Below are 23,825 nucleotides of genomic sequence, written 5' to 3' on the forward strand. Positions count from 1 at the left end.
AGTATTCTCAATTTTTTTTATTTTCATCAAAATTTCACATACCTGGTCAGCTAACATAAGTACAGTTTTCATTGTGAACCTTCTTGAACAGAAATTGAAGAGGTCTTCAAGGCTGGGTCCAAGAAGATCCATGACTAGCACATTGTAGTCTTTTTCTTGACCATACCACCTAACAAAATAAAAGGGGAAAAGGGAGAGCTTTAGGAAAAGGTGATTATCACTTAATATCACTAAATTTCTAAAATTCTTAAGCTCTAATAATAAGATAGTTTTCCTTATCTATTTATTTTATCAAAGTTACCACAGAAGCACCTGGCTGACTAGTCAGTGGAACATGCCACTCTTGATCCGGGGGTTAGGAGTTTGAGCCCCACCTGGGTATACAGATTACTTATAAAATAAAATCCTTAAAAATAAGTAAATAAATAAAGGTACCATATATTTTTTTTAATCTACATTTTAAGTAATCTCTACACCCAATGTGGGGCTGGAACTCACAACCCCGAGATCAAGAGTGGCATGCTCCACTGACAGCCAGTCAGGTGCCCCAGTTAGGTTTTACTTAAGGTTTAAAGTTTTCCTCTATTCAGATGATGAGTCCATGAACTGACTATACTGCCCAACACAAAATTAAGGGTAAGGAGAGTTTCTTCTGTCAAGTGGCCCCACTGTCATATTAAGATAGAACTTGCACAGTAACCTTAACACTTCTCTTACCAGAGCATTTGAATTCTATATCCATCTGCCACTGATTCCCATGACTTCTGCCAAATTCCTTAATCTCACCTGATACTACTTCCTAACTGAAGAAATGAAGGAGACTATACCAATCTTACAAAGCAAAGATCCCTTTTGTTAGAACTCCTGTCCCATTTACTACCAAGTTGTATTTAATCAATAATTACTTGTTCTTTTTTAAAAAAAGGAGTCACAGTTTTGCTTAGTTTGATTACCAAAAATAACCAATATTACCATAAAGATGACATGTGCTTTCTACTGGAGCCCTGTTTTAATTATCCAATGCTTTATTACTGTGGGTAAATACACTATTTGTCCCCCCCAAACTCAAGGAATAGCTAACTTTTAATTTTAGAGATTCCAAGGATTAGGAATCACTATAATAAATGATTTCAAGTTTCTATATGCCTATAAAATAAGATTCTGCTTGAAAAGAAAACTGGCCAATAAAAAAAAATTTTAAGAAAAAGTTATTTTAAAAGACAGTGGAGTAATTTGTTAACTTCAACAAAAACTGATACCAAGATTTACCACTTTTTGACAAGTTTGTGTTTTAAAAATATTCAGAAAAGGGAAAAAGGCTTAAAAAAATCTATGGCAAAAGTATTAACAAATCATTAGTCTAGTGGGTAAATGTTTAGTGCTATTTCTTTTCTTAAATTTTGCTCTAGTATGTTGTTTTGTTGATAAGCCAATTATTTAAAAGAAAATCAAGATTAAAATTAGAGTGTGTGTGGGGCGCCTGGGTGGCTGAGGTCATGATCTTGGGGTCCTGGGATTACAGCCCTGTGTTGGGCTCCCCACTCCACATGAAGTCTACTTGTCCCTCTCTCAAATAAATAAAATCTTTAAAAAAAAAAAGAGTATGTGGGGTTAATATTTAAATATTTTTCTAAGAAATGCGAAGTTAACTACTACATAGGTGGTCCCATATTCAGATACAAGGAATATGCTCCCTAATATTATGTTATGAGAGTAAAAGATTAAAAAGGAACTAGTATAGAGGCACCTGGTTGCCTCAGTAGGTTAAGCGTCTCCCTTCAGTTCAGGTCGTGACCCCAGGGTCCTGGGATCAAGCCCCACACTGGGCTCAGGAAGCCTGCTTCTCCCTCTCCCTCTGCCTGCCTCTCCCCCTGCTTCTGCTTTCTCTCTCTCTCTGTCAAATAAATAAATAAAATCTTAAAAAAAAAAAAGGAACTAGTATAAAAAGTTCACACTCAGGGCACGTAGGTCAGAGTTGGTTGAGCATCTGACTATTGGTTTCAGCTCAGGTCCTGATCTCAGGGTTGTGAGATGGAGCCCTGCTTCGGGTTCCATACTCCCTCCCTCTTCCTTTGCCCTGCCCGGTTAGGCTCACTCTGTCTCTCTAAAGTAAACAAATTAAAAAAAAAAAATTCGCCCTCCTTCCTATACTTCTGTTCCAACTGTTCTTGAGAACTACTTTACAAACACAATAAATAACTGCCACCAAACACACAAAAAGGAATCAATTTTCACACCCTTTTGCAGAAAAAGGTACCCTGATGGGAAAGTTTCTGCTTAACCTTTCAGAGATCTTGCCCACTACCCTAAGCAACAGAAATGCCAATGGCAGAATTGGTCTAGAACTTACTGTACCTAAACTGTATACAAAGCAGCTGTTACTTTCCCTCTTCCAGCCTTTGTTTTCCATATAGGAATTCAACACCCTTGACATTTCTTCAAACATTTACTTGAAAGAAAGACTCACAGTGGTGGGTTTTTGGGGCTGGAGATAGGCACAGGAAGAGATGGATAAATCTAATAATATTAAAAGGTAAAATATGAACAAAGTAAATAGGTGTATGTTCTTTCCTTTTTCCTGTTTATTTTCTTTTTCTTGCATTTTTCCTCTTCTTAACTGGAGAGGTAAATCTGTGCTAGGGAGTTGTCAGAACTTCAAAATCAATCCTTGCCATTATAAATACCCAATACTAAAATTAGCAGATTCTTAATATAATAATATAATTATAAATTATAAAATAAATTAAAATCTTAATATTAATATAAATTAATATAATTTATCTAGGTTTATTTTTTTTTATTTTTTAAAATTTATTCATTTGACAGAGAGAGAGAGCAAGAGAGGGAACACAAGCAGGGGGAGGGGGAGAGGGAGAAGCACGCCTCCTGCCGAGCGGGGAGCCTGACACGGGGCTTGATCCCAAGACCCCAAGACCATAACCTGAGCCACCCAGGAGCCCCTAACTTATCTAGGTTTTAAAGAAAAAGAAATACTCTATACAAGAACACCAAATCCAGGCAGCAGCTCTTTCTGCCACAGGTCCTGTCCCCATGCTTTAATAAACCATCTTTTTGCACCAAAAACAAAACAACAAAAAACCCCCACCAAATCCAGAAAGAGCTAAGGCAATGAGAAGGCACAAAAAGTCAAAGGTGAAAAGGGAAAGCAAAAATCAACTCTCCTCAGACCACATGCCATCTCTCCATGGACAGATTTCCACTGGATGCCTCACTAACTACAACAGTTGAGCAAATTTTACAACCATCCATCTAACCCAAATATAAACATGAAATGTAAAAGGCACAAATTCGTATTTCCTATCTTCATGCAATTACAGAGGACTTCAAAAAGAACTTTCTGAGAAGTCATCTGCAAAATAAGCCTTTAGCAGAATACTCCCATAATAATGAGAAACTGGAAAGAATTAGATGAATTTTAGAAACATGCTAAAGAAAAGAATCAAGTTATTGGGCATTTTCCTCCTTACCTGCATAAGTGTTTAAGACATATCTGCTATTCTCAACATCAAAAAGATAAACAGTCCATAAAAAGCAGCTAAAATAGAAATGTTCAAAGGCACTTTTCTCCACAGAAAAACCATGCATTTCTGTATTAGGTCTTCCTGCTGTATAGAGACTGGTATTGAAACTTCTTAAACCTAAGTGACAGGTGTTTCTATCTTTCATACTTCCTTTTGGTCTCAAGGAATATATAAAGTTAACACCTCACTCTCCCCATCTGTGCTTTCCACCTCTCTAACTCATCCAGACATAAGTACACAAAGATTAGAAGCCAGGAACAGTCTACTGCTTATCCAAATCCTACTTATTCACTTTCTACCCTCACCTCCATGTTTTCCACTTCTATTCTAAATGAGCTTCTAACTCTCTACTTTCAACCCCAATGTCCTAATACCCAGACACCAAAGAAATCTTCCTTAAGTAGCCTGTTCCACACTGGTCCATTTCAGATAGAATTCCCATAGCCACTGACTACTGCTTGTATCCACAATCAAACCCCTTGACAATACAGTATCCAGGTGCTGCCACTTTGTGGTGTTTCTGTCTCCACACCCAGTAGGGTAAGACCTTACTGTCTGTTTGAAATCATCTTCACAGAACCTGGGTAATGAGCAAGCACTAACCTGATTCTCTGAGTTCATTTAAGTCTGCAGACAATCTGAAACCAATCAACACAAAAACTCAGATATTATCTTTAGACCTTTTTTATGTGAGTGCGGTATATGTTGCTAGTAAGTACAATATAATAAAGTGATATACATACACATGTAGGTACTCAAATTTATCTATGAGATTAAAGAAAGAACTCTGGTTTGATTTGGACCTTATTCTTACTAAGTTTCAAAACAAGCAGAAAAAGCAATTAATTTAATGGATGAAATTAAAAAAAAAAGTGCAAGGGTCTCATTTTTCCATTTACTTGTTTTAAATCAATGCTTTCAGACTTAAAGAGTTGCCTGACCAATCAAGGAAGTCGTAGACCGAAGAATGAGTTTGAAATTTATATAACTGTCATTACTTAAAGCATAAGAAAGCTACCTTAAGTTCTAAAGAAGATGCTAAGGCAAGGTCCATCCACCTCTTTGCTCTCATTTCCCTTCCTCTAAACCCATATCCAAACTAAACCTAGTTAAAAAATTAAGACACATGAAAAGCCGAATTTAATACAAGAGTCATTGGGGCTGACAAAAAGTGCTAAAGAATTCAGAAAACCAAAAGATCAACAGTAATTAAATTTATCCAAAAAAGCCTTGTGAAAATGGTCTATTACCAGTCAGATCCTGACAAAGGGATAGTATTTTGATTGGGAAGGTAGTAAAGGGCATGCTAGCAGGGGTAAGAATAAACTCCAGGCTCCTCCTATAAGAGGAAAGTCAAGGTGGCTTATAATTCAGGGCTATATTACAGACTCTTGAAAGTCAGGCTAAAGAGCTTTTAAATTCTATAAATAACTGGGCGAACTACCAGTACAGTGTGGTGGGGGACATAATACAATTCAATCAACATTTTAAGATTAGCCTTGGCATCAATATGCAATGTAGAAATTGGGGAGTGGGAGAAGGATGAGACAATGACATGGTGACCAATTAGAAGTGTTATGGTTGGAAGGGTGCTGGGTGGCACAGTCAGTTGAGTGGCCGAACCTTGGTTTTGGCTCAGGTTGTGATCTCAGGGTTGTGAGATGGAGCCTCGCTTTAGGCTCCATGCTCAGCAAAGAGTCTACTTGAGATTCTCTCTCCCTCTCCCCTTTGCCCCTCCCACTAGTGCTTTCGCATGCTCTCTCTCAAATAAATAAATAAATCTTAAAAAAAAAAGTGTTATAGTTGGAGACTTGATGCTAGGGATTTCTTCTGAGAATCTCTTCATGAAAATAAAAAAACCTTAGAAAAGAAATAAAATGATTGAAATATTTTAAGTATTGCTATGAGGCCTAAGGACTTCCAAGAACCATAAATCAGAATAATTATCATAAATATGCAGTTCAGGGCACCTGGTGGTTTAGTTGGTTAAATATCTGCCTTCGGCTCAGGTCATGATCCCAGGGTCCTGGGATCGAGCTCAGTGGGGAGCCTGCTCTCCCCTGCTGCCCCCTTCTTGTGCTCTCTCACTCTCAAACAAACAAATAAATAAGTATGTAGTTAAGATTAAAGCACTCAAATAGGTTTCATCTCTATGACTAGGACAATAATAATGGAAGACTTGTTTAATGTAGGTCCTCCCCTCAGACTATCAGTTTGATAGGTGTGATGGTTAATCTTTTTTTTTTTTAAAGATTTTATTTATTTGAGAGAGAGAATGAGATAGAGAGAGCATGAGAGGGAGGAGGGTCAGAGGGAGAAGCAGACTCCCCGCTGAGCAGGGAGCCCGATGCAGGACTCGATCCCAGGACTCCAGGATCATGACCTGAGCCGAAGGCAGTCGCTTAACCAACTGAGCCACCCAGGCGCCCGTGATGGTTAATCTTATGCATCAGACTGGGCTCAAGGATGATGGGATAGCTGGTAAAACATTACTTTGGGTTGTCTGTGAAGGTGTCTCCAGAGATCAGCACTTGAATCAAGATTAGCACTTGAATGACAGACTAAGATCACCTTCCCCAAAGTGGAGGGCTTGAATAGAAAAGGGAATAAAACTAAAAAGCAGAGGAAGGGAAAATTCGTCAGCTAGAGCTGGGACATGCATCTTCTGCCCTCCATTACCCAAGCTTATGGTTCTCAGGCCTCTAGACTTGGGACCAAAACTACACCACTGGTTTCCTAGGCCTCCAGCTTGCACACCTCAAACTGGTACTTCTTTGCCTCCATAGGGGTAAGCCAATGCCTCATAAGAAATGTCTTTCTGTTTATATAATATTCATTGGTTCTGTTCTCTGGAGAATCCTGACTAATACAACATGGGCAGCCACTGTATTTGTCTTATTCACAACTCTATATTCCAGGCATCCAGCACAATGCCTTACCCGTGGGAAATGCTCAGTAACATTTGCTGAATTAAAGAGTGAAAAGTCAGATTAGAGGCTCTAACAGGCTGGGGAGTGCTTGATTTGGCACATAAGGGAAACGAAACAAGGAAAACAAAACCACTCTGTACTTCAAGTATAAAATCATCAGGAAGCATCTATTCATCTTTGGTTCAAATTAGCCAAGTAATTATAAAAGTTTACAAGTGATATTCTTAACCGGTACATGTTTCTTCCTGTGCCGCTTATCCTCCCGTCCTTAGGTCATTAATATCAAAGTCTTCACTGAACAACTAAAAAGCAGGAGCACTGAATCAGTGCTATAATAGCATCTCCATTCTCAAGACACTGTCTCTCAAACTTTCTTGCCAAGCCATCATCATCCAATCTTTATGTTCCTTTTTATGAGGGTAGAAAATAAGATCTGTTCTAGTACAATCTAGCTGATCCCCGCCGCCCCCCCAGCTCCTAAATTACCAGACTTTAACAGAAGGGTACTCTCAACCACAACAGAACCCCTCTACTCTCAATTTAAATACTTGAGTCTCAAATCCTTCTGGTACTACATTCATTTGATTACTTCTGGAAGCTGCAGACATCTAAGACCTTGAGTCTTCGACACTGTAACCTCTAACCTAAAACTGTCAGTATTTACTAAGCTCCATTTCTTTTTTTTTTTTTTTAAGATTTTATTTATTTATTTGAGAGAGAGAGAATGAGAGACAGAGAGCATGAGAGGGAGGAGGGTCAGAGGGAGAAGCAGACTCCCCGCCGAGCAGGGAGCCCAACGCGGGACTCCACCCTGTGACTCCACCATCATGACCTGAGCCAAAGGCAGCCGCCTAACCAACTGAGCCACCCAGGCGCCCTGCTCCATCTTATTAATGGCATTCATTACGAAAACAACCAATAATGCAAGATAGTTTCAACCACATTCTGATTCAGGGTAAATCTTTAGCCCTTTTGAAAGAGAACTAGAAACAGGACTTAATATGGGTTCACCTCTTAGTTTTCTATTAATTACTGATAAACAAGACTGCTGTGTAACTCTTGTTTTCCTTAAGTTTCCTTGCCCATAACTGCTCCTTAGATTTGTGGCCTCTATTTTACTCTGAATACAAGGTACCTAGAATTTAATGACCTAAACTTAATTTCTCCTGCCATCAAAAATTTAAGAGCATCAATCTATTTCCTTCTCTTGCCAACTTCACATTTAAGATACAATTCAGGGGCGCCTGAGTGGCTCAATCAGTTAGGCATCCAACTTGATCTCAAGAGTCATGAGTTCAAGCCCTCCAATGGGCTCCACGTTCAGCATGAAACCTACTTTAAAAAAATTAAAAAATAAAAAGCAAAAAATACAATTGAGATTTTAAAAGGTCAGTAACATAATTTTTATCCATAATCCCTGGGATTTGTAACTTGCAGAAACACCTCTGAAATGGTTTGAAATTCAGGGCATCTTCACTAAAGAAAAGACACTCAATGCAATCTGGCTACTGTAAGGAAGTGGAGGATCAGGTTTAATAGACACTGTGGAATACCTAGAACTTTAAACACAAACACAGATTAGAACAATTTCTCCATACTGACAACTGTTTTAGACATAAAGTAACTGAGAAAAGACCACAGTTTTAGCTGTAGGGATGGCAATCAAAGTAATAATGCTGATAAATGTGATACCAAGAAATTTTAGATATATTAATTCAAACTTTTAAATCTTTCTTCAAACCGTTCAACCTTTTTTTTTTTTTTTTTTTAAAGATTTTATTTGTCAGAGAGAGTGAGCAAGAGAGAGAGAGAGCACAAGCAGGGGGAGCGGCAGGCTCCCCGCTGAGCAAGGAGCCCGATGCGGGACTCGATCCCAGGATCCTGGCATCATGACCTGAGCCAAAGGCAGATGCTCAACCGACCGAGCCACCCAGGCGTCCCAAACTGTTCAACCTTTTTTAACTGATTTTCCCACCTTTACAATCTCACATGCCTGGGGAGGGCATTAACAAGCATGTAAGTAATTGAGAGTTAAAACAAGGCTAGGAAGAGAAAAGAAAAGAAATATTGGGAACCTACCAAATGAGTGACCAACCTTGCATCAAATGTATTTAGCCACAATGCCACAGACCTTGTCTAAACGATTTGGGAATTGGAGGTGAAGTAACTCCTACATCAACATTTCTTAATCTTTTTGGTGCCACAGATCTCCCACCTTTGGTAGTCTGATAAAGCCTATAGATTCCTTCTCAGAATATTTTAAATGCAGAGAATAAAATACATAGCATTATAAAGGAAAACAATTATAGGGAATTTCAGCCACACTAAGATTACTTAATTTTGATATAGTAAAGTACATGTTCTTTATTAATGAGATAAAAGAGCAGATCTAATTAGGACTACTAATTATGAAGCAGTTAGGAGTGTAAACAATATTCTGAGATACCTGCAACAATAATGTGTTATGGAGAAATATCTGTGATTTCTACTGGTGATAAAGCCAGAGGTACTGCTAAACTAGTGAAGATTTCTTGCCTCCATTTACAATAGAAATACAGATTGTCCTCAATTTACCATGGGGTTATATCCTGTTAAAGCCATCCTAAGCTGAAAATACTCTACGTGAAAAATGCATTTAATACACATAATGTACTGAACATCATTACTTAGCCTAGCCTACCTTAAATGTACTTAGAACACTTAAATTAGACTACATTTGGGCAAAACCATCTAACAAAGCCTATTTTATAATAAAGTGTTCAATATTTCATGTAATTTATTAAATACAGTACTGAAAGGGAAAAACAGAATGGCTGTATCGGAGTAGAATGGTTGTAAATACACCAGTTGTTTACCCTCATGATCACCTGACTGGGAGCTGCCTCAGCGCTGCTGCCCAGCAACTTCCCGAGAGTGTCACACCACATATGCCAGCCTGGGAGAAGATCAAATTCAAAACATGGTTTCTACTGAATGCATACCACTTTCACAGCATCATAAAGTCTAAAAACCATAAATTGAACCATCCTAAGTCTGGGACCATCTTACTAGATTCAGTTAGAAGTTCATGAAAATAAAGATGTAGGGGCACCTGGGTGGCTCAGTCAGTTCAGCGCCTGCCTTCAACCCAGGTGATCCCAGAACCCTGGGATTAAGCCCCACATCGGGCTCCCGGCTCAGCGGGGAGCCTGCTTCTCCCTCTGCCTGCCGCTCCCCCTGCTTGTGCCCTATCAAATAAATAAAAAAAAAAAATTTTTTTTTTAAAGATTTTATTTATTTGACAGAGAGCGAGCGAGAGCAGGAGCACAAGCAGGGGGAGAGAGAGAAGCAGGCTTCCCCTAGCAGGGAGCCCGAGCCCAGATCATGACCTGAGCCGAAGGCAGACACTTAATGACTGAGCTACTCAGGCACCTCAAATAAATAAAATCTTAAAACAACAACAACAACAACAACAAAAAAGATAAGATGTAATTTTTTTCCTATCCCCCCTTGGGAGGTTATATCCCTACCAGGTTAAGAATCCCTGCTTCGAAACCAATTTTTTTTTTTTTTTTTTTAAGATTTTATTTATCTATTTGACAGAGACACGGCGAGAGCAGAAACACAAGTGGGGGTTGGGGGGGGGGAGAGGGAGAAGCACGCTTCCCACCGAGCAGGGAGCCCCATGTGGGGCTCGATCCCAGCACCCCAGGGATCATGACCTGAGCCGAAGGCAGATACTTAACGACTGAGCTACGCAGGCGCCCATCGAAACCAATTTTTTTGTATTTTTTTAATTAAGTTTTTAATTTTAATTCCAGTCAGTTAACATACAGTGTGATATTAGGTTCAGGTGTACAATATATGATTCAACAATTCTATACATTGCTCATCATGGTAAGTGCACTCTTTAATCCCCATCACTTATCCCCCATCCTCAAAACTAATTTTTTAAGGTGAAGAGACCACAGAGTAAGATCTGAGAGTTGGGTAACAAATATATGTTTTATTCAGCAATACTACCATCAACTAAAATAATCTGCTTTCCTTCTTCATCCTAATCCTCCAAAACTGCTACTACTAATCCTTTGATCACAATACAGCCTTGAATTAATGTTGTAACATTTTCAAATTCCTTAGTCTCCTTGTTCCTTGCCGTTTGCCTTCAAAGATGTGTAACTGTTCCTTAATCCAAAAAATTATAAAAACACAAAACCAAAAAATGTGCCTTATATATGACTACATCACTATTCAGTACTAAAGGTACTATTTATTGATCCATTCAATATTTATGGTATCTAACAAGACAAAACTAAATTAATTATTGCTCTCATAGCTTACAGCAGTGTGCGCATGCAAATAAAAAACACGTGATCGGCACCTAGGTGGCTCAGTTGGTTAAGTGCCCAACTCTTGATCTCAGCTCAGGTCTCAATCTCAGGGTCCTGAATTCAAGCCCCACACTGGGCCCCACACTGGGCTCCACACTGGGCATGGTGCTTACTTAAAAAGAAACAAACAGAAGTGAGGAAGGAGAGACCAGTGCTGAGAGGGTCCAGATGATGGCAACCCAATCTATCTTTTAGAGAGAGTCATTAAGGAAAGCTTTTCTGATGAAGAAGCATGGTTAATTCTTGGAAGTATAAAATGGAAGATGGCCAGGTAAAGGGGTGGATGGGAGTTAGTGTGCCTGAAGTTTGGTATTCACAGCAAACTTAAAAGAAGCCAGCATGGCTGGGACACAGTGAAACAAGATCACTTTATTTCCTTGTTTACCAGTTAACAAATATTCTAAAATCAGATTATGGTGATGGTTGCACAACTCTGTACACACACTAAAAACCAATGAATTGTACATTTTAAATGTGATGATTTATGTATGTCAATTTTTTCCTTAAAGCTGTTACAAAAAAAAAATCTTTTTCCAGGGATAGCTGGCTGGCTCGGTCAGTAGTGTGTGGGACTTCTGATCTCAGGGTTGTGAGTTTGAGCCCCACAGTGGGTACAGAGATTACTTTAAAAAAAAAATTTTTTTTTTTTTTAAGATTTATTTGCCAGAAAGAGTGCGTGCGTGCACAGGCAGTGGGGAGTGGCAGGCAGAGGGAGAAGCAGGCTCCCTGCTGAACAAGGAGCCCCATGCAGGACTTGTTCCCAGGACCCTGGGATTATCATCTGAGATGAAAGCAGCTGCTTAATTGACTGAGCCACCCAGGAGTCCCAAAAACAAAATCTTAAAAAATAAAAAAATAAAAAAAATCTGTTTCTCCAATCTCTGTTTTAATATTTATTGTACCTATGTGCCTGAAGCTGCAGGTAAGTGCTATAGGCACCCTTAACAAGCTCTGTAGGTAATTATTATGCATGGTTAATGTTTGAGAAATAAGTATTCACAGGGAAGCATAATGGGGTCCCACTGACCTGACCAATCAATGCAGTCTCTAGATGGTTCAGAGTACTATTTAGGGCTTATACTCAGGATACTATCCCTTTGATGTTAAGGAAACATGTCCTCACACTGTCTGAGATTTACACATCTTTCCTCCTAATTTTCAGTAAGAGAGATGAATTCACAACTATATGCCAGATGCACTGCATGTGCTCAAAAAGAATGAAAGTCTCACAAAATTTTTTCTGTTCACTGAAATATGCCCAGTATCTTAACTATGCCTGGCACATAATAGGCACTCATACAGGTTTGCTGATTGAATAAAAGAAATACTTGCTTATCCTCTAGAAAGTACTGTAGGAGGTACTGTAAAGTATATTAAGTTTCTAAGACACTTTTGAACATCTGAGCTTTCATTTGAAGAGAAGCTAACATTACTCTGTTCTCTTGGAGGGATACAAGGTATTAATATTATGGAGGTTCAAAAATGGGAACACCAGGATTTCAGTAAGTGGAGCCCAGTGGTAAGAGTAATTTTAATCAAGGAGCACCTGGGTGGCATAGTCCGTTGGGTGGCCAACTCTTGGTTTCAACTCAGGTCATGATCTCAGGGTCATAGGACTGAGCCCCGTGTCAGGCTCTGCACTCAGCAGTCTGCTTGAGACTCTTTGCCTCTGCCCCTCCCCAATGCACCTCCCCCTTCAAATAAATACTCTTAAAAAAAAAAAAAAAAAGAATTTTAATCAAGGAAGAACAGCCAAAAAGAAAACAATCTAACCTAAATACATAATGAACAGCATAGTAAAGGAATGGAAAAGAATGGTATTTATGTGAAGGTATAAATCCCAGTTTCCTTAGAAGAATTTCATTATTTTAGTTGTTACCAAGAACAACGTATTAAACACTTCTAATGTAATGAAGACTTGGAAAATGTGAAACTTAAAACTTATAAATATTTCATGCTATTACCTTCTAACAAAGCAATTTATAATCAAATCTCACACTCCCCTTTCCATAAAAGTCACCTTAAGGACAGAACAGTCTGGTAGTGTAGGCCAATTTAATAAATAAGTACTTAAAGCAGCTTCCAGATGAGCTGAAATACAGGATAACCTGAATTTCAGGTTAATCTGAACACCTCTCTACTATACACTTAATGATGGCACAAATGAAACATATGGATGACAAATATGATGTATGCTTAGCCACTGTCACCATCTTGTCTCCCTTAAGAAAAAAATCTCCAGTACAAAAGTTGCAGCTTCCTGATGTTGATGAACAAGAACCAAAAGAAATTCCAAAGGCCAACACAACTAAGAGATACTAAGAGATGCTAATAGATACTTAAGCTGCTAAATGTCCACAATAGCAAGCCTTCACTGTGAAATTAATGGACATTAGCATTTAATGATATGGCAGTATTTTTATACCAGCTTTCAATGCTAAAGAACGAGTACAGCCACATTTCCATTTGTAAATTTGCTGCCAGCTAGTGAGTTCAGCTGAATACTCAAGAAATACTAAATACTACAGAGATGATAAATATTCCCATTAGGAACTATGCATACATCAGGTACTCCCAAAGTTCTATAAATGTGTAAAAGAAGTCAAACTCTCTATAGGGTTCCATTAAAAAGTAAATGTACACTGATAGGGGCGCCTAGGTGGCACAGTTAAGTGCCCAACTCTTAGTTTCGGCTCAGGTCGTGAGATGGAGCCCCACTCTGGGCTCCACACTGAACAGAGTCTGCCTAAAATTCTCTCTCCCTCTGCCCCTCCCCTGCTTGCTCACTCTCTAAAAAAAATGAATGAATGAATGAATGAATATAAAATAAAAGAATTTCTTTATTGAGTCATTAGTGCCTTTTTAGCCAACACTAGGCTAAAAAACAAAAGATACCTCTATCAGCAAGACATGGTTCTTTCCCTCAAGGAATTTCTAGAATGCTTTCTTATAGGAATGCATCTGGAACATGGGAGTACAAAAATGGTTTCAAATATTGGTGTTACTTTCCAGAAATCAAAGCATTTGATTATATGGGACTACAGTGTACTTTCCAGTGCCATGTTTCCTGGTATAGATTTCCTGAATTAACCTCCTAACTCATAGGAGGAGGTAAGTTAAGAAACCAGCCTTACCAAATTGCAGTTCTAGAAAAGATGGGAGTTGGTGGGTATGGGCAGGAAAGAACAATTATAACCCTGAAATATGGCACAGTAAAATGGTTCCTAAACTCTGCCATGTATCAGAATCACCTGGGGAGTTTTTTTTTTAACTCTTGATGCCTAAGGCATACCCAAACCCATTAAATCAAAATATGTAAGACTAAGAGCCAAGTGTCATTTTTTTTTTAAAACTTCTCCATGTTATTCCGATGGGCAAAGTGTGGGAACCACTGGCACAGTCTGTAGATGCAGTAAGATCTATTTAAACAACACATTGGATGTGTTGAGTTTAGGCAAATTAACTACTCTGACTCTCACTTTATAGGAAACCCCAACTTACAGGATTGTTGTAATGATTAAATAAGACCATGTGCAATGTCTGAATAATGGTCAATTCTACTTTTCTTTCTTGCACATACATGGAAAAATGAATGTTTAGCCACACTGTATTCAACCAACTACTCACTTATTTCAGTAGTATGTACTAACATAATAAAAGGCAATTATACATTAAAGTTAGAACAAATTATTACCATATCAGAGAATGAAAGAACCATAGTTTATCCTACTGATCTCATCAATTTTTTTTTTAAGATTCTATTTATTTGAGGGGCACCTAGGTGGCTCAGTTGGTTGAGCGTCTGCCTTCGGCTCAGGTCACGACCCCAGAGTCCTGGGATTGAGCCCCACATCGGCTCCCTGCTCCGCGGGGAGCCTGCTTCTCCTCCTCTGCCTGTTGCCCCCCCTGCTTTTGCTCGCACTCTCTAATAAATAAAATCTTAAAAAAAAAAAAAAAGATTTTGTTCATTTGAGAGAGAGTGGGAGAGAGCACAGAGGGAGAGGGAGAGGCAGACTCCCAGCTGAGCAGAGAGCCTGATGCAGGGCTCGATCCCAGGACCCCAAGATCATGACCTGAGCCAAAGGCAGATGCTTAACCGACTGAGCCACCCAGGTGCCTCTGATCTCATCAACTTACATAATGCATTAAAAAAATAAAATTCTTAAGGGGCACTTGGGTGGCTCAGTTGGTTAAGGGTCTCCCTTCAGCTCAGGTCATGATCCCAGGGCTTCCTGCTCCCATGGGGAACTTGCTTCGCCCTCTCCCGCTCCCCCCCCCAACCAGCTTGTGCAATCTCTGTCAAATAAATAAAATCTTATTAAAAAAAAACTCTTAAGACCTAATTAATCTTATGAAATCCCTTTTATAAATGAAAGCTGACATTACAAATTACAGAATTCATTCTAGGTTCAAATCTACATGACATCGCAGAAGGAAGGCAAGTTGTATAGTGTACTTCATGGTGATAAAAACATTATTAACCTATAGTCTTGCATACGGGCAAATCAACATCATATCCAGAAAAATAAATATGTAAATATGATCCAAAAGACCAACTTAAAAATAAATAAATAAAACCTATCTTGCCACAAAATGTAGCTTACCATGGACTAGCTGTATTCAAAAAAATCAAATATTCTTTATCTCAGTAGGGAGCGTGGACTATACCACTGTATACATTTGTCAAAATTCATTTGATGGCACATTGAAAGCTGTGCATTTCACTGTATATAAATCACATGTCATTAAAAAAAAAAATTAAAACACATCCATGCTATGTGACTACTGGTCATTTAAATTTCAAGAGCCACCTGAGATTGTTTTAGAAACAAATACAATAACAAAACCCATCATTTTGGGGCACCTGGGTGGCTCAGTCGGTTGAGCGTCTGCCTTCGGCTTGGGTCATGGTCCTAGGGTCCTGGGATCGAGCCCCGCATCGGGCTCCCTGCTTGGTGGGAAGCCTGCTTCTACCTCTCCCGTTCCCCCTGCTTGTATTTCTGCTCTCGCTCTCTGTCAAATAAATAAATAAAATCTTAAAAAAAAAACATCATTTTAACTAGGTATTCACTTATATTTTGAAAACTATTAAGGGGTGGCACCTGGGTGGCTCAGTCAGTTAGGTGTCCGACTCTTTGTTTCAGCTCGGGTCATGGCTTTGGGGTTGTGAGACTGAGCCTCACATTAGGCTTCCCGCTCAACAGGGAGTCTAACTGGGATTCTCATTCTCTCCCTCTCCCTCTGCCCCCCCTGCTCTCTCTCTAAAGTAAATGGATCTTTTTAGGGGCGCCTGGGTGGCTCAGTCATTAAGCCTCTGCCTTCGGCTCAGGTCATGATCCCAGGGTCCTGGGATCGAACCCCACATCAGGCTCCCTGCTCAATGGGAAGCCTGCTTCTCCTTCTCCTACTCCCCCTGCTTGTGTTCCCTCTCTCGCTGTGTCTCTCCCTGTCAAATAAACAAGTAAAATCCTTAAAAAAAAAAAAAAAAAAAATTTATAAGCATCTAGTTAAATAATAACACAAACAATAAGTTACTTATGGGGCACCTGGGTGGCTCAGTTGTTAAGCGTCTGCCTTCGGCTCAGGTCACGATCCCAGAGTCCTGGGATCGAGCCCTTCATCCGGCTCCCTGCTCTGCAGGAAGCCTGCTCTCCCTCTCCCACTCCCCCTGCTTGTGCTCCTGCTCTTGCTCTCTCTCTGTCAAAGTTAACTTACATTTATAGAAGAGGTTTTCACTTTCTCTGAATGAGGCCAAATGCAATAAAGTGAAGGAGGCATAGTATGGCTCTGTAGCATCAAATGAAAAGGTGTGGGGTTTGTGAGCAGGCATAATGACCTTGACATAAAGGTGAAAATGGCTCAGAAAAATTAGGAGTTAGGAGACTCTAGTAACCCTTCAGAGACTCAGTAATCTAATTTGTGAGACATTAGGCTGTATTCAGGTTTCATTTAGCTCACAAATGCTACTTAAGCATCATTACATTATTCCGCAACTAGAAATCCATTATAAACCGATATAAAGCACCTTTAGTATACTCTGTATGCATATAATACGTATGTATATATAGTAGTATATATAGAGAGATTGTTTCTACGAGTTAAAAATCACGTTTCTCATGCACCCAGTAATCTGTAATAAAGACGTATCCAGTGCAGATGTCATCTTTGTTCTCTGATAACAGCATTAGAACTTATTTGCAAGACATATGCTCAGTGCCAAAAAGCTAAGATTAAAATTTAAGCTGCTTTTAACACTGAAGAGTAAGGATTAACTAGTACTTTATAAATATCTTCTGTAATACTTGCCATTCAGAGAGGGCAAAAAAGTGGTTGAAAACAAGGCAACAATTCTCCCATGCCCCTCCCATCTTCTCTATTCATTTCCCTATAAAAATATATTCCATTAATTTACTTCCTTTTAAATGGTAACTGACAGTTTATCTGAGGCAGATGGCATTTTTAAGAGTCTTGAGAGGGGTCTCTGTACTAAGAGTCAGGTAAGATCTAGACCTAACATCAAACTGTGATGAAATGCTTTCTAGCTACCATCATCCAAAAAGAAGTTTCAAAATTTCAGAGCTACAAGTTCTAAGATCAAATGAGGCAGGTGACTTATTTAAGCAGGGAACTCTGTTCAAATAAAACCCTACCTGAAAGCTCAGTATGCAAAACTTTTTCTAGAAGAGTAGGAAACCCTAAACTTTTCTGTCCAGTATTCTTCTTTCCTATTCCAAAAGAATTAGAAAATTACTAACATGGTAAAATCCTCTTTGCATTTCACAGATGAGCAAACTAACTGATAGACCCAAAGAGGTTAAAGGACTGACTGACCCAAGATCATTGTCAATACCACATGATAGACCTAGAGCTTGGTATCATAAGTGCTTCTTTAGAGATCACGTTATTTCGATTCAAATTGAGTACCACAAAGATAAAGAAGATTGTAACAGAAATAATTTTTAATGAGCTTCCAGAAGTCAATTAACGATTTCAGTTTCTTAACTAAAGAATGACCCTAGTTTCTTAAAAACATGGAGACTAAACGCCACCCTCATTCCGCTCTTTACCCTGAATGCCATGCTTCTGCATTAACAACAGATCCCTTACCAAGTAAAAATGAGTCAGGTCGGCTATGTGGGCTAGATCATTTTCAGCCCTTGTTTTAGGATATCCGAAAGTATCTTAGTAAATTCAAGGGGTTTGGAGTGCAGGGGAGAAGATGGAATTAAGTGTAATTACAGCAAAATCCAAATTGTTTTTTAAAAGTAATCTCTTCACCCAACATGGGGCTTGAACTCATGACCCCAAGATCAAGAGCTGCATGCTCTACCAACTGAGCCAGCCAGGCATCCCAAATCTAAATATATTTACATCCATCTAAAACAATGGATAACACATAGACTGCTTCATTAAATCTCAATAAACTAAAGTCAAAATAGTTCAATATTTACCAAATATTTACCTGTATGCTATATATAGGTGATGTGGAAATAGTGGGGAACAAACTGAGGGGATGGGAAGACGTTGCCACCCAAAGAATGCTTATGTAAAGTCTTTCTACCCTTTTCACTTCAGTAGAAAAACAGTTCTCTCACACTTTACAACCAATGAACCACTACTGTTTCTATGTACCAGACTCCACCACTCCTAAAACAAATTTACTCTTTCCCCACCCTCATCCAATTACTACCTTCTGATTAGAGACTACTCCCAGAAGCCACACTGTATTCTTGGATGCCCTCCCCAACCAGTTCAACCAAGCTTTCTTCCTTACATCCGGATCCTGAAATCCCATCTCTTCTCCCAGGAAGCGTTAATTTGAAAGCCAGGTTAATCTCTCTTTAGCTCCACCCAGTTAATAACTACAACTCTCTGCACTCAACATCTTATAATAGATGCCTGTTATTCCGGGCTCACAAGTTAATTTCATTTATTCATGTGCTCACTCAGTATATTACCTATGGCTCTTGTTGGTCTGTTATCAGCACTGCCTTTAAATAAAAGCTACCAGATAAAAGGGTTTAGCAATGAAAATGCCAGATGCTTAATGCTTTTTGAAAATTATTTCTAATACATTAAATTCAACATAATTTGTGAAATTTCTAAAACCTCCCAACATGGATGAATCTCAAAAGCATTATGGTAAGTGAGAGAAGTCAGACACAAATGACCTCATACTGTATGATTGCATTTTATGTGTAATTCTAAGAAAAACTACAGTACAGAAAGCAAATCGGGGGGGCCAGGGGTGGAGAGATATGTTTAAAGGCAAAAGGAAAGCCGTCTTAAATTTTTTGGCTAATGCAATGGACTTTTTATTTTGAGGAAATAAAAAGCTAGACATTTTAATAAAGACTTTCATTCTTTAAAAAAAATTTTTTTCATTCTTCCAGAGTAACATTCATTTTCCCAGCAGGCAGTTTTTGGGGGGGGGGGGCGGATAGGAATCATTTAAAATCTCCCATCATCTTGGATTTCACATTAATCTACCTTACAAAATAAACCTGGAAGTTTCCTCTAAATAATTTATCTCTCACAACCAAGAGAATATTTTATCATTCAACTTCTCCGTTAAAAACATCTATCAGCACTGGAGATTTTTTAAGGATAGTATTACTTGGGTTGCTTCCACAGCTGAATTAATGTATGCAATTAATTCAAGATTTAAGGAATATAAACTGGAATAGAAAAAGAAATTACGTTAACTATCACTCCACTTAATTCTTAACTGTCTCTGGTTTTTTTACGAATGTTATTTTTAAGTGTTGAAAAATGGCTTGACTTTACACTACATTTTAGCCTCTACTCCAGGAAGATGCTTTTTAATCTCAAAGTCAAACACAACCTTTAAAGTTAACCATTTAAAATATCCAGTGTCTTTATGTGGTCATCTTTTATCCTGATTACTATTGCTGTTTGCCTTCACCAATATCCCATCCCCCCAAAAGGCCACAATTTCCCTGATGTGAGGAGTTACCGATCAAGTAACTCAACAGGTTAAAGTTACTCATCACACTGTGGTTACGAGATTAATCTTTCTTTTTAATACAACTGATTTGAGTCAATTTCAACACAGTAGTGGTCAGACTGCCTTTGCCATTACAAAATTTAGTACACAAGCTGAAATGTAGCCAACATTACCCTTCATGAAAGAATAATTAACACTTACAAAGGGACTGTGAGGGATTTTGCATAGTATAATTTCATTTCATGTCGCATCTGCTGCAGGGATCACAGACAGACTGTCATTATGCCATCTCCTTCCTTGAACCCCACCGCCGCCCGCACCTTTATTCTTGGCTTTTCAAAGGTTTAATCCACTCAGAGCTGCTAAAGGGGGAAGCAAGGAAGAGTAACTTGTGAACCCAAGCCTAGGAAAGGGCAGGAATATGCGGTTGAGTCACGTCGTTCCGCCATTTTCTAAGCGGAGGAGGAAGACATGTTGGAACAAAAACACAACAAAAGAGCAGCCATTTCCCAAGCCAACTCCAATAGCAACCCGAACTGGCCGAACGCGGTCACTTGGCACCTTCAAATCCACTTCACTGGATAAACCTAAGAACGTCAGAGGTGTCGGCGTAAAGAAAGCAGCAGACAAGCCGCGTAGGGATCAAAGATGACTCGCCTAACTTAACTGCAAATGAAAGCCTCGAGAGAAGAATGAGGGAAGCTAAATGGAGCAGTGTAACCAACCGAAATTCTAAGCGAAGTTGGCCAACTAAAAATTTACTCAGTGACTGTGGTGTCTTACGGTTCTCAGGACACCACCGGCTATAGTACACCCAGGTAACTCAGATACCAAGGCCCCAATCAGCCGGTGCTACTGCCTTCCTCTACCCGTTTCCCTCATGCCGTACTTCGCTCGGCGCACCGCCTGTTTGCTCACGGGGTCTTACCGTATGTGGGGGATGCCCACCCCACCTTGAAGAATCTTATAGAGTTTGCTCTCGTACAGCAACTGGGGATGCCTGGCCTTCTGAGATTCTAGCTTCACTGCCACTTCCTGCAGGGGAGAGAGGGGATGATGGCATCAACATCCCTAAGAATTCAATGTCACTGGGGAGAGGAGGGGAGACATTAGCAAAGCTCCAACTCGAGACTAGAAGGTGAAGTGAGAGGCTCAGAAGAGAAAGCTCTCTTTGTAATTATAAAACGAGGCAACCAGCCTCAAAGGCCTCTTCAGGGGGTAATGACGAAATCGGCACGTCCTCGAAGGTGCAGGAAAATGATTCATCCAGAAAACGTAATGAGAGATTTTGAAGGAAACTGACGATCGAAAGCAAGAACCCCAGTAGAATAAATCCATATAGTGGGGAAAACACGGGGATTCGAGAAATACGATTTTGCCGATCTCGCCTTAAAACGACAGCTTAAAAAGTTCGATTAAGGTACATTTTTAACAAGCTGGGAAACTTCATAGGTTCTCCCAACCCTTCTATCGGGTTCTTTGCCTTTTAGGGAAAGAGAGCGGGGGAGGCTCCTAAAGCCAGGAAAACTGGCTCCCTCCCTGTGATAGGGAAAAGCCCCAGCACTTTGGGGATTGGGGCAGGGGGTGAGGACTGGCGCAGCGTGGTCGTGAACCCCACCCCGGGTGATTACCTCGCCGTTGGTAATGTTGATCGCCAAATAAATGTCCCCGAAGGAGCCAGACCCGATCTTCCGTACCAGTTTATATTTTCCTCCGACAATGAATTCGGCCTTGGAGCCGCTGCTGCTCGCCATCCTGAGAGATGAAGATGGAGGCTGGGGCCAAGCCCCGACACCTCTGAGGGGAGGACTGAGGCCTCAGGGGCTCGTCCGCGGAACAAGGCTGCGGAGGGGGGCGGCAGGAAACGAAAAACGGTGGCTCTTTCAAGGCGTTACAGGGCCCAGAATCGGCCGAAGGGAACCTGATCACCGCCGCTCAATCAGGCTTCTTTTCGCCAGGCCGCAGTTTGTGAGTGGGTTCCCTCGGTTACGAGGCTGGGCCACTTGTTTTGGGGCGGCCGCCGCTGGCTCGCTTTCACGGCGACGTCGCGGACTGGAAAAGTGGCGCGGTGGTTTAGGGCGGCGATACCGCTGCCACCACTGCCGCCGGCTCCCGCCCAGAGGGACCCCTGTCACTCCGCCGACGCCGCCATCTTGTTACTCCGGGACCAGCCAACACAAAATGCCCCCAGTCCCCGGGAGCCGCTTCTTCACGGCGCAGAGCACTCTGGGAAAGGGATCTCGGGCGCTAGCCCCGGAGGGTCGGCAACGAGAGGGAGGGCGGAACCGGATCCGTGAGAGTCGCGGCCCACGCTCCGAGCGTCACCCCGTCATCGCCCAAATACGCATGCGTACTGTAACCCTGCTGATTGCGCAGGCGTGCGGTGGCCTCTCCTCACCCCCGCCCGGGGCTCACTTCTATTTCCGGTTGTTCGCTGTTCGGATCAAGCTACCTGTTAGTCACGTCGGACCCGCCTGGTCTCTGAAAGGCCGCGCGACATCGGGCCCCGAGAGCATGTTAGGGCGGAGTCACCTTCATTCTTCGTGGAGGATGGGAACTTCTGGCTTCCTTGGGAGTTTTGACCTTTGCTCTTTGAGGCGATTTTTAACCTTTGATCTTTCCCTGGGCCACTCCCTCAGACCGGCCTGTTCCAGCCCAATTCTGTTTTGCGAGAGGCTGTCGCCTCTGGTGGAGAGGAAGAGAAAAGCAGCCCTGGCCGGGCTGGGTTTGGTCAGGGCTCCGGGTTTTAGCAGAGTGTAACTGATGAAGGCTTAAGAATTAGGATTCTGCGCTCTAGGGAGTGTTGGAGAATCTCGTTTTACGGGAAGGGAAAAGAGGGAAAGCAGGATTATCTTATGCCTTTGTGTTGTTGCTCCACTGATACATTTGGTCCCCAGGGGGGAAAAACCCTAATACCCGATTCATAATTTTATTGGCGGATGAGTCAACAGAGAATAGAATTTACAACCCTGAAAAAACTGCACCGTAGAGGTTATTTATTCCACCCACCCCACCCCCCGCAAAAAACCCTCCGTAATCATGTCTTGGTCATGTTGAAAACTGCAGTACTGACCCAAAAAACACAGGATGGAAATAACTGTTACAAAATAAATCGATAACGTTTAAAGAAGTAAACGTTAAAGTTGTTGTAAACCTTTTATACAGTAATTTTTTTTTTACTAAAAATTGATTTAAAAAATCAAATCTTGGCCACATTTTAGTTGACAAAACTTGACCTGAGGAAACGGCTTGGTAGTAGTGATGACAAAAGAAAGCTCTGTAGTTGATGCTATCATCTGTAGTATGAATCAAACCTCAGTTGTAAAAATTTAAACGGAATCTCTCAAAATAATTTCATTAAAATGGAAATGGAAAAAAATGTAGACTTAACTACAACTTTGAAAGCTGATCAAGTAATTAGTAATGGAATTCAGCCCGAAAGATAATCTTAACTAAAATTCCTCCATGTTACTCTAATTCCGACTTAAATACTTCTATTCATAAAGCTCTAATCCAGATGTGTTGAATGTGAAAACAGATCCCTAAGGTTTAGAATGGAGTTTTGATGCACCATCAAAACCCAGGCTGCCTGACTCCCAAATCAGCACTATTAGACGTTTTCGTTTAGTGACTCTAAGGCACGTTTGGCCTACTTAAAATTCTCTGCAGTTAGATTCTGGTCTTAAAAAAAAAAAGCCAAGTGTAAGCATCTTGAAGTTCCCAGAGACAGCAGCTCTTCTGCTGATTTTCTACCACAGACTCCAAAATTTAATGGATTCCACAGCTTGAGGAGTTCCCCACAGTGGGTGGGGGATACATTTAAAGGGATTTTTTGGTGTGGTGAGGATACAATTGCTGCACTGTGGGAGATGGGATGGGGGGGTAAAGGTGTGCATGGAATGGACTAGATTAGGGATTCCCAAAGGTCTGTGTATGGACAGGGGCAAGTCTAACAGTTTTCCATAAAGATTTTAGAAAAATAAGAGCAGTATAATGCATTTTTCTTCATTAATTT

At 40.4% G+C, this 23,825-nt stretch overlaps 1 protein-coding gene across 8 annotated transcripts in view; it reads right to left on the reverse strand.

Moving 5' to 3' along the window:
* Positions 1–22,118, reverse strand: part of LOC118006658 (casein kinase I) — a 47,786-nt gene extending 25,668 nt beyond the window's left edge. For 2 of the 8 annotated variants that reach the window (XR_004678148.1, XM_034999373.1), the window contains exons 1-3: positions 21,442–22,118; positions 20,739–20,845; positions 43–169 (exon numbers count right to left, since the gene is read on the reverse strand). Coding sequence is in view for 6 of the 8 variants with exons in the window: in XM_034999373.1 (XP_034855264.1) it covers positions 43–169; positions 20,739–20,845; positions 21,442–21,564 (357 nt within the window). In the remaining 2 variants the exon portion in view is untranslated. The remainder of the gene's footprint in view (positions 1–42; positions 170–20,738; positions 20,846–21,441) is intronic. The other 6 variants (XM_034999376.1, XM_034999375.1, XR_004678149.1 and 3 more) reach the window with 5 other exon arrangements.
* Positions 22,119–23,825: the final 1,707 nt, after the last annotated feature.

This window comes from Mirounga leonina, unplaced genomic scaffold (genome assembly GCF_011800145.1).
Source record: "Mirounga leonina isolate KUSES-001 unplaced genomic scaffold, KU_Mleo_1.0 Mir_98, whole genome shotgun sequence".
In the NCBI taxonomy this organism is placed as follows: domain Eukaryota; kingdom Metazoa; phylum Chordata; class Mammalia; order Carnivora; family Phocidae; genus Mirounga; species Mirounga leonina.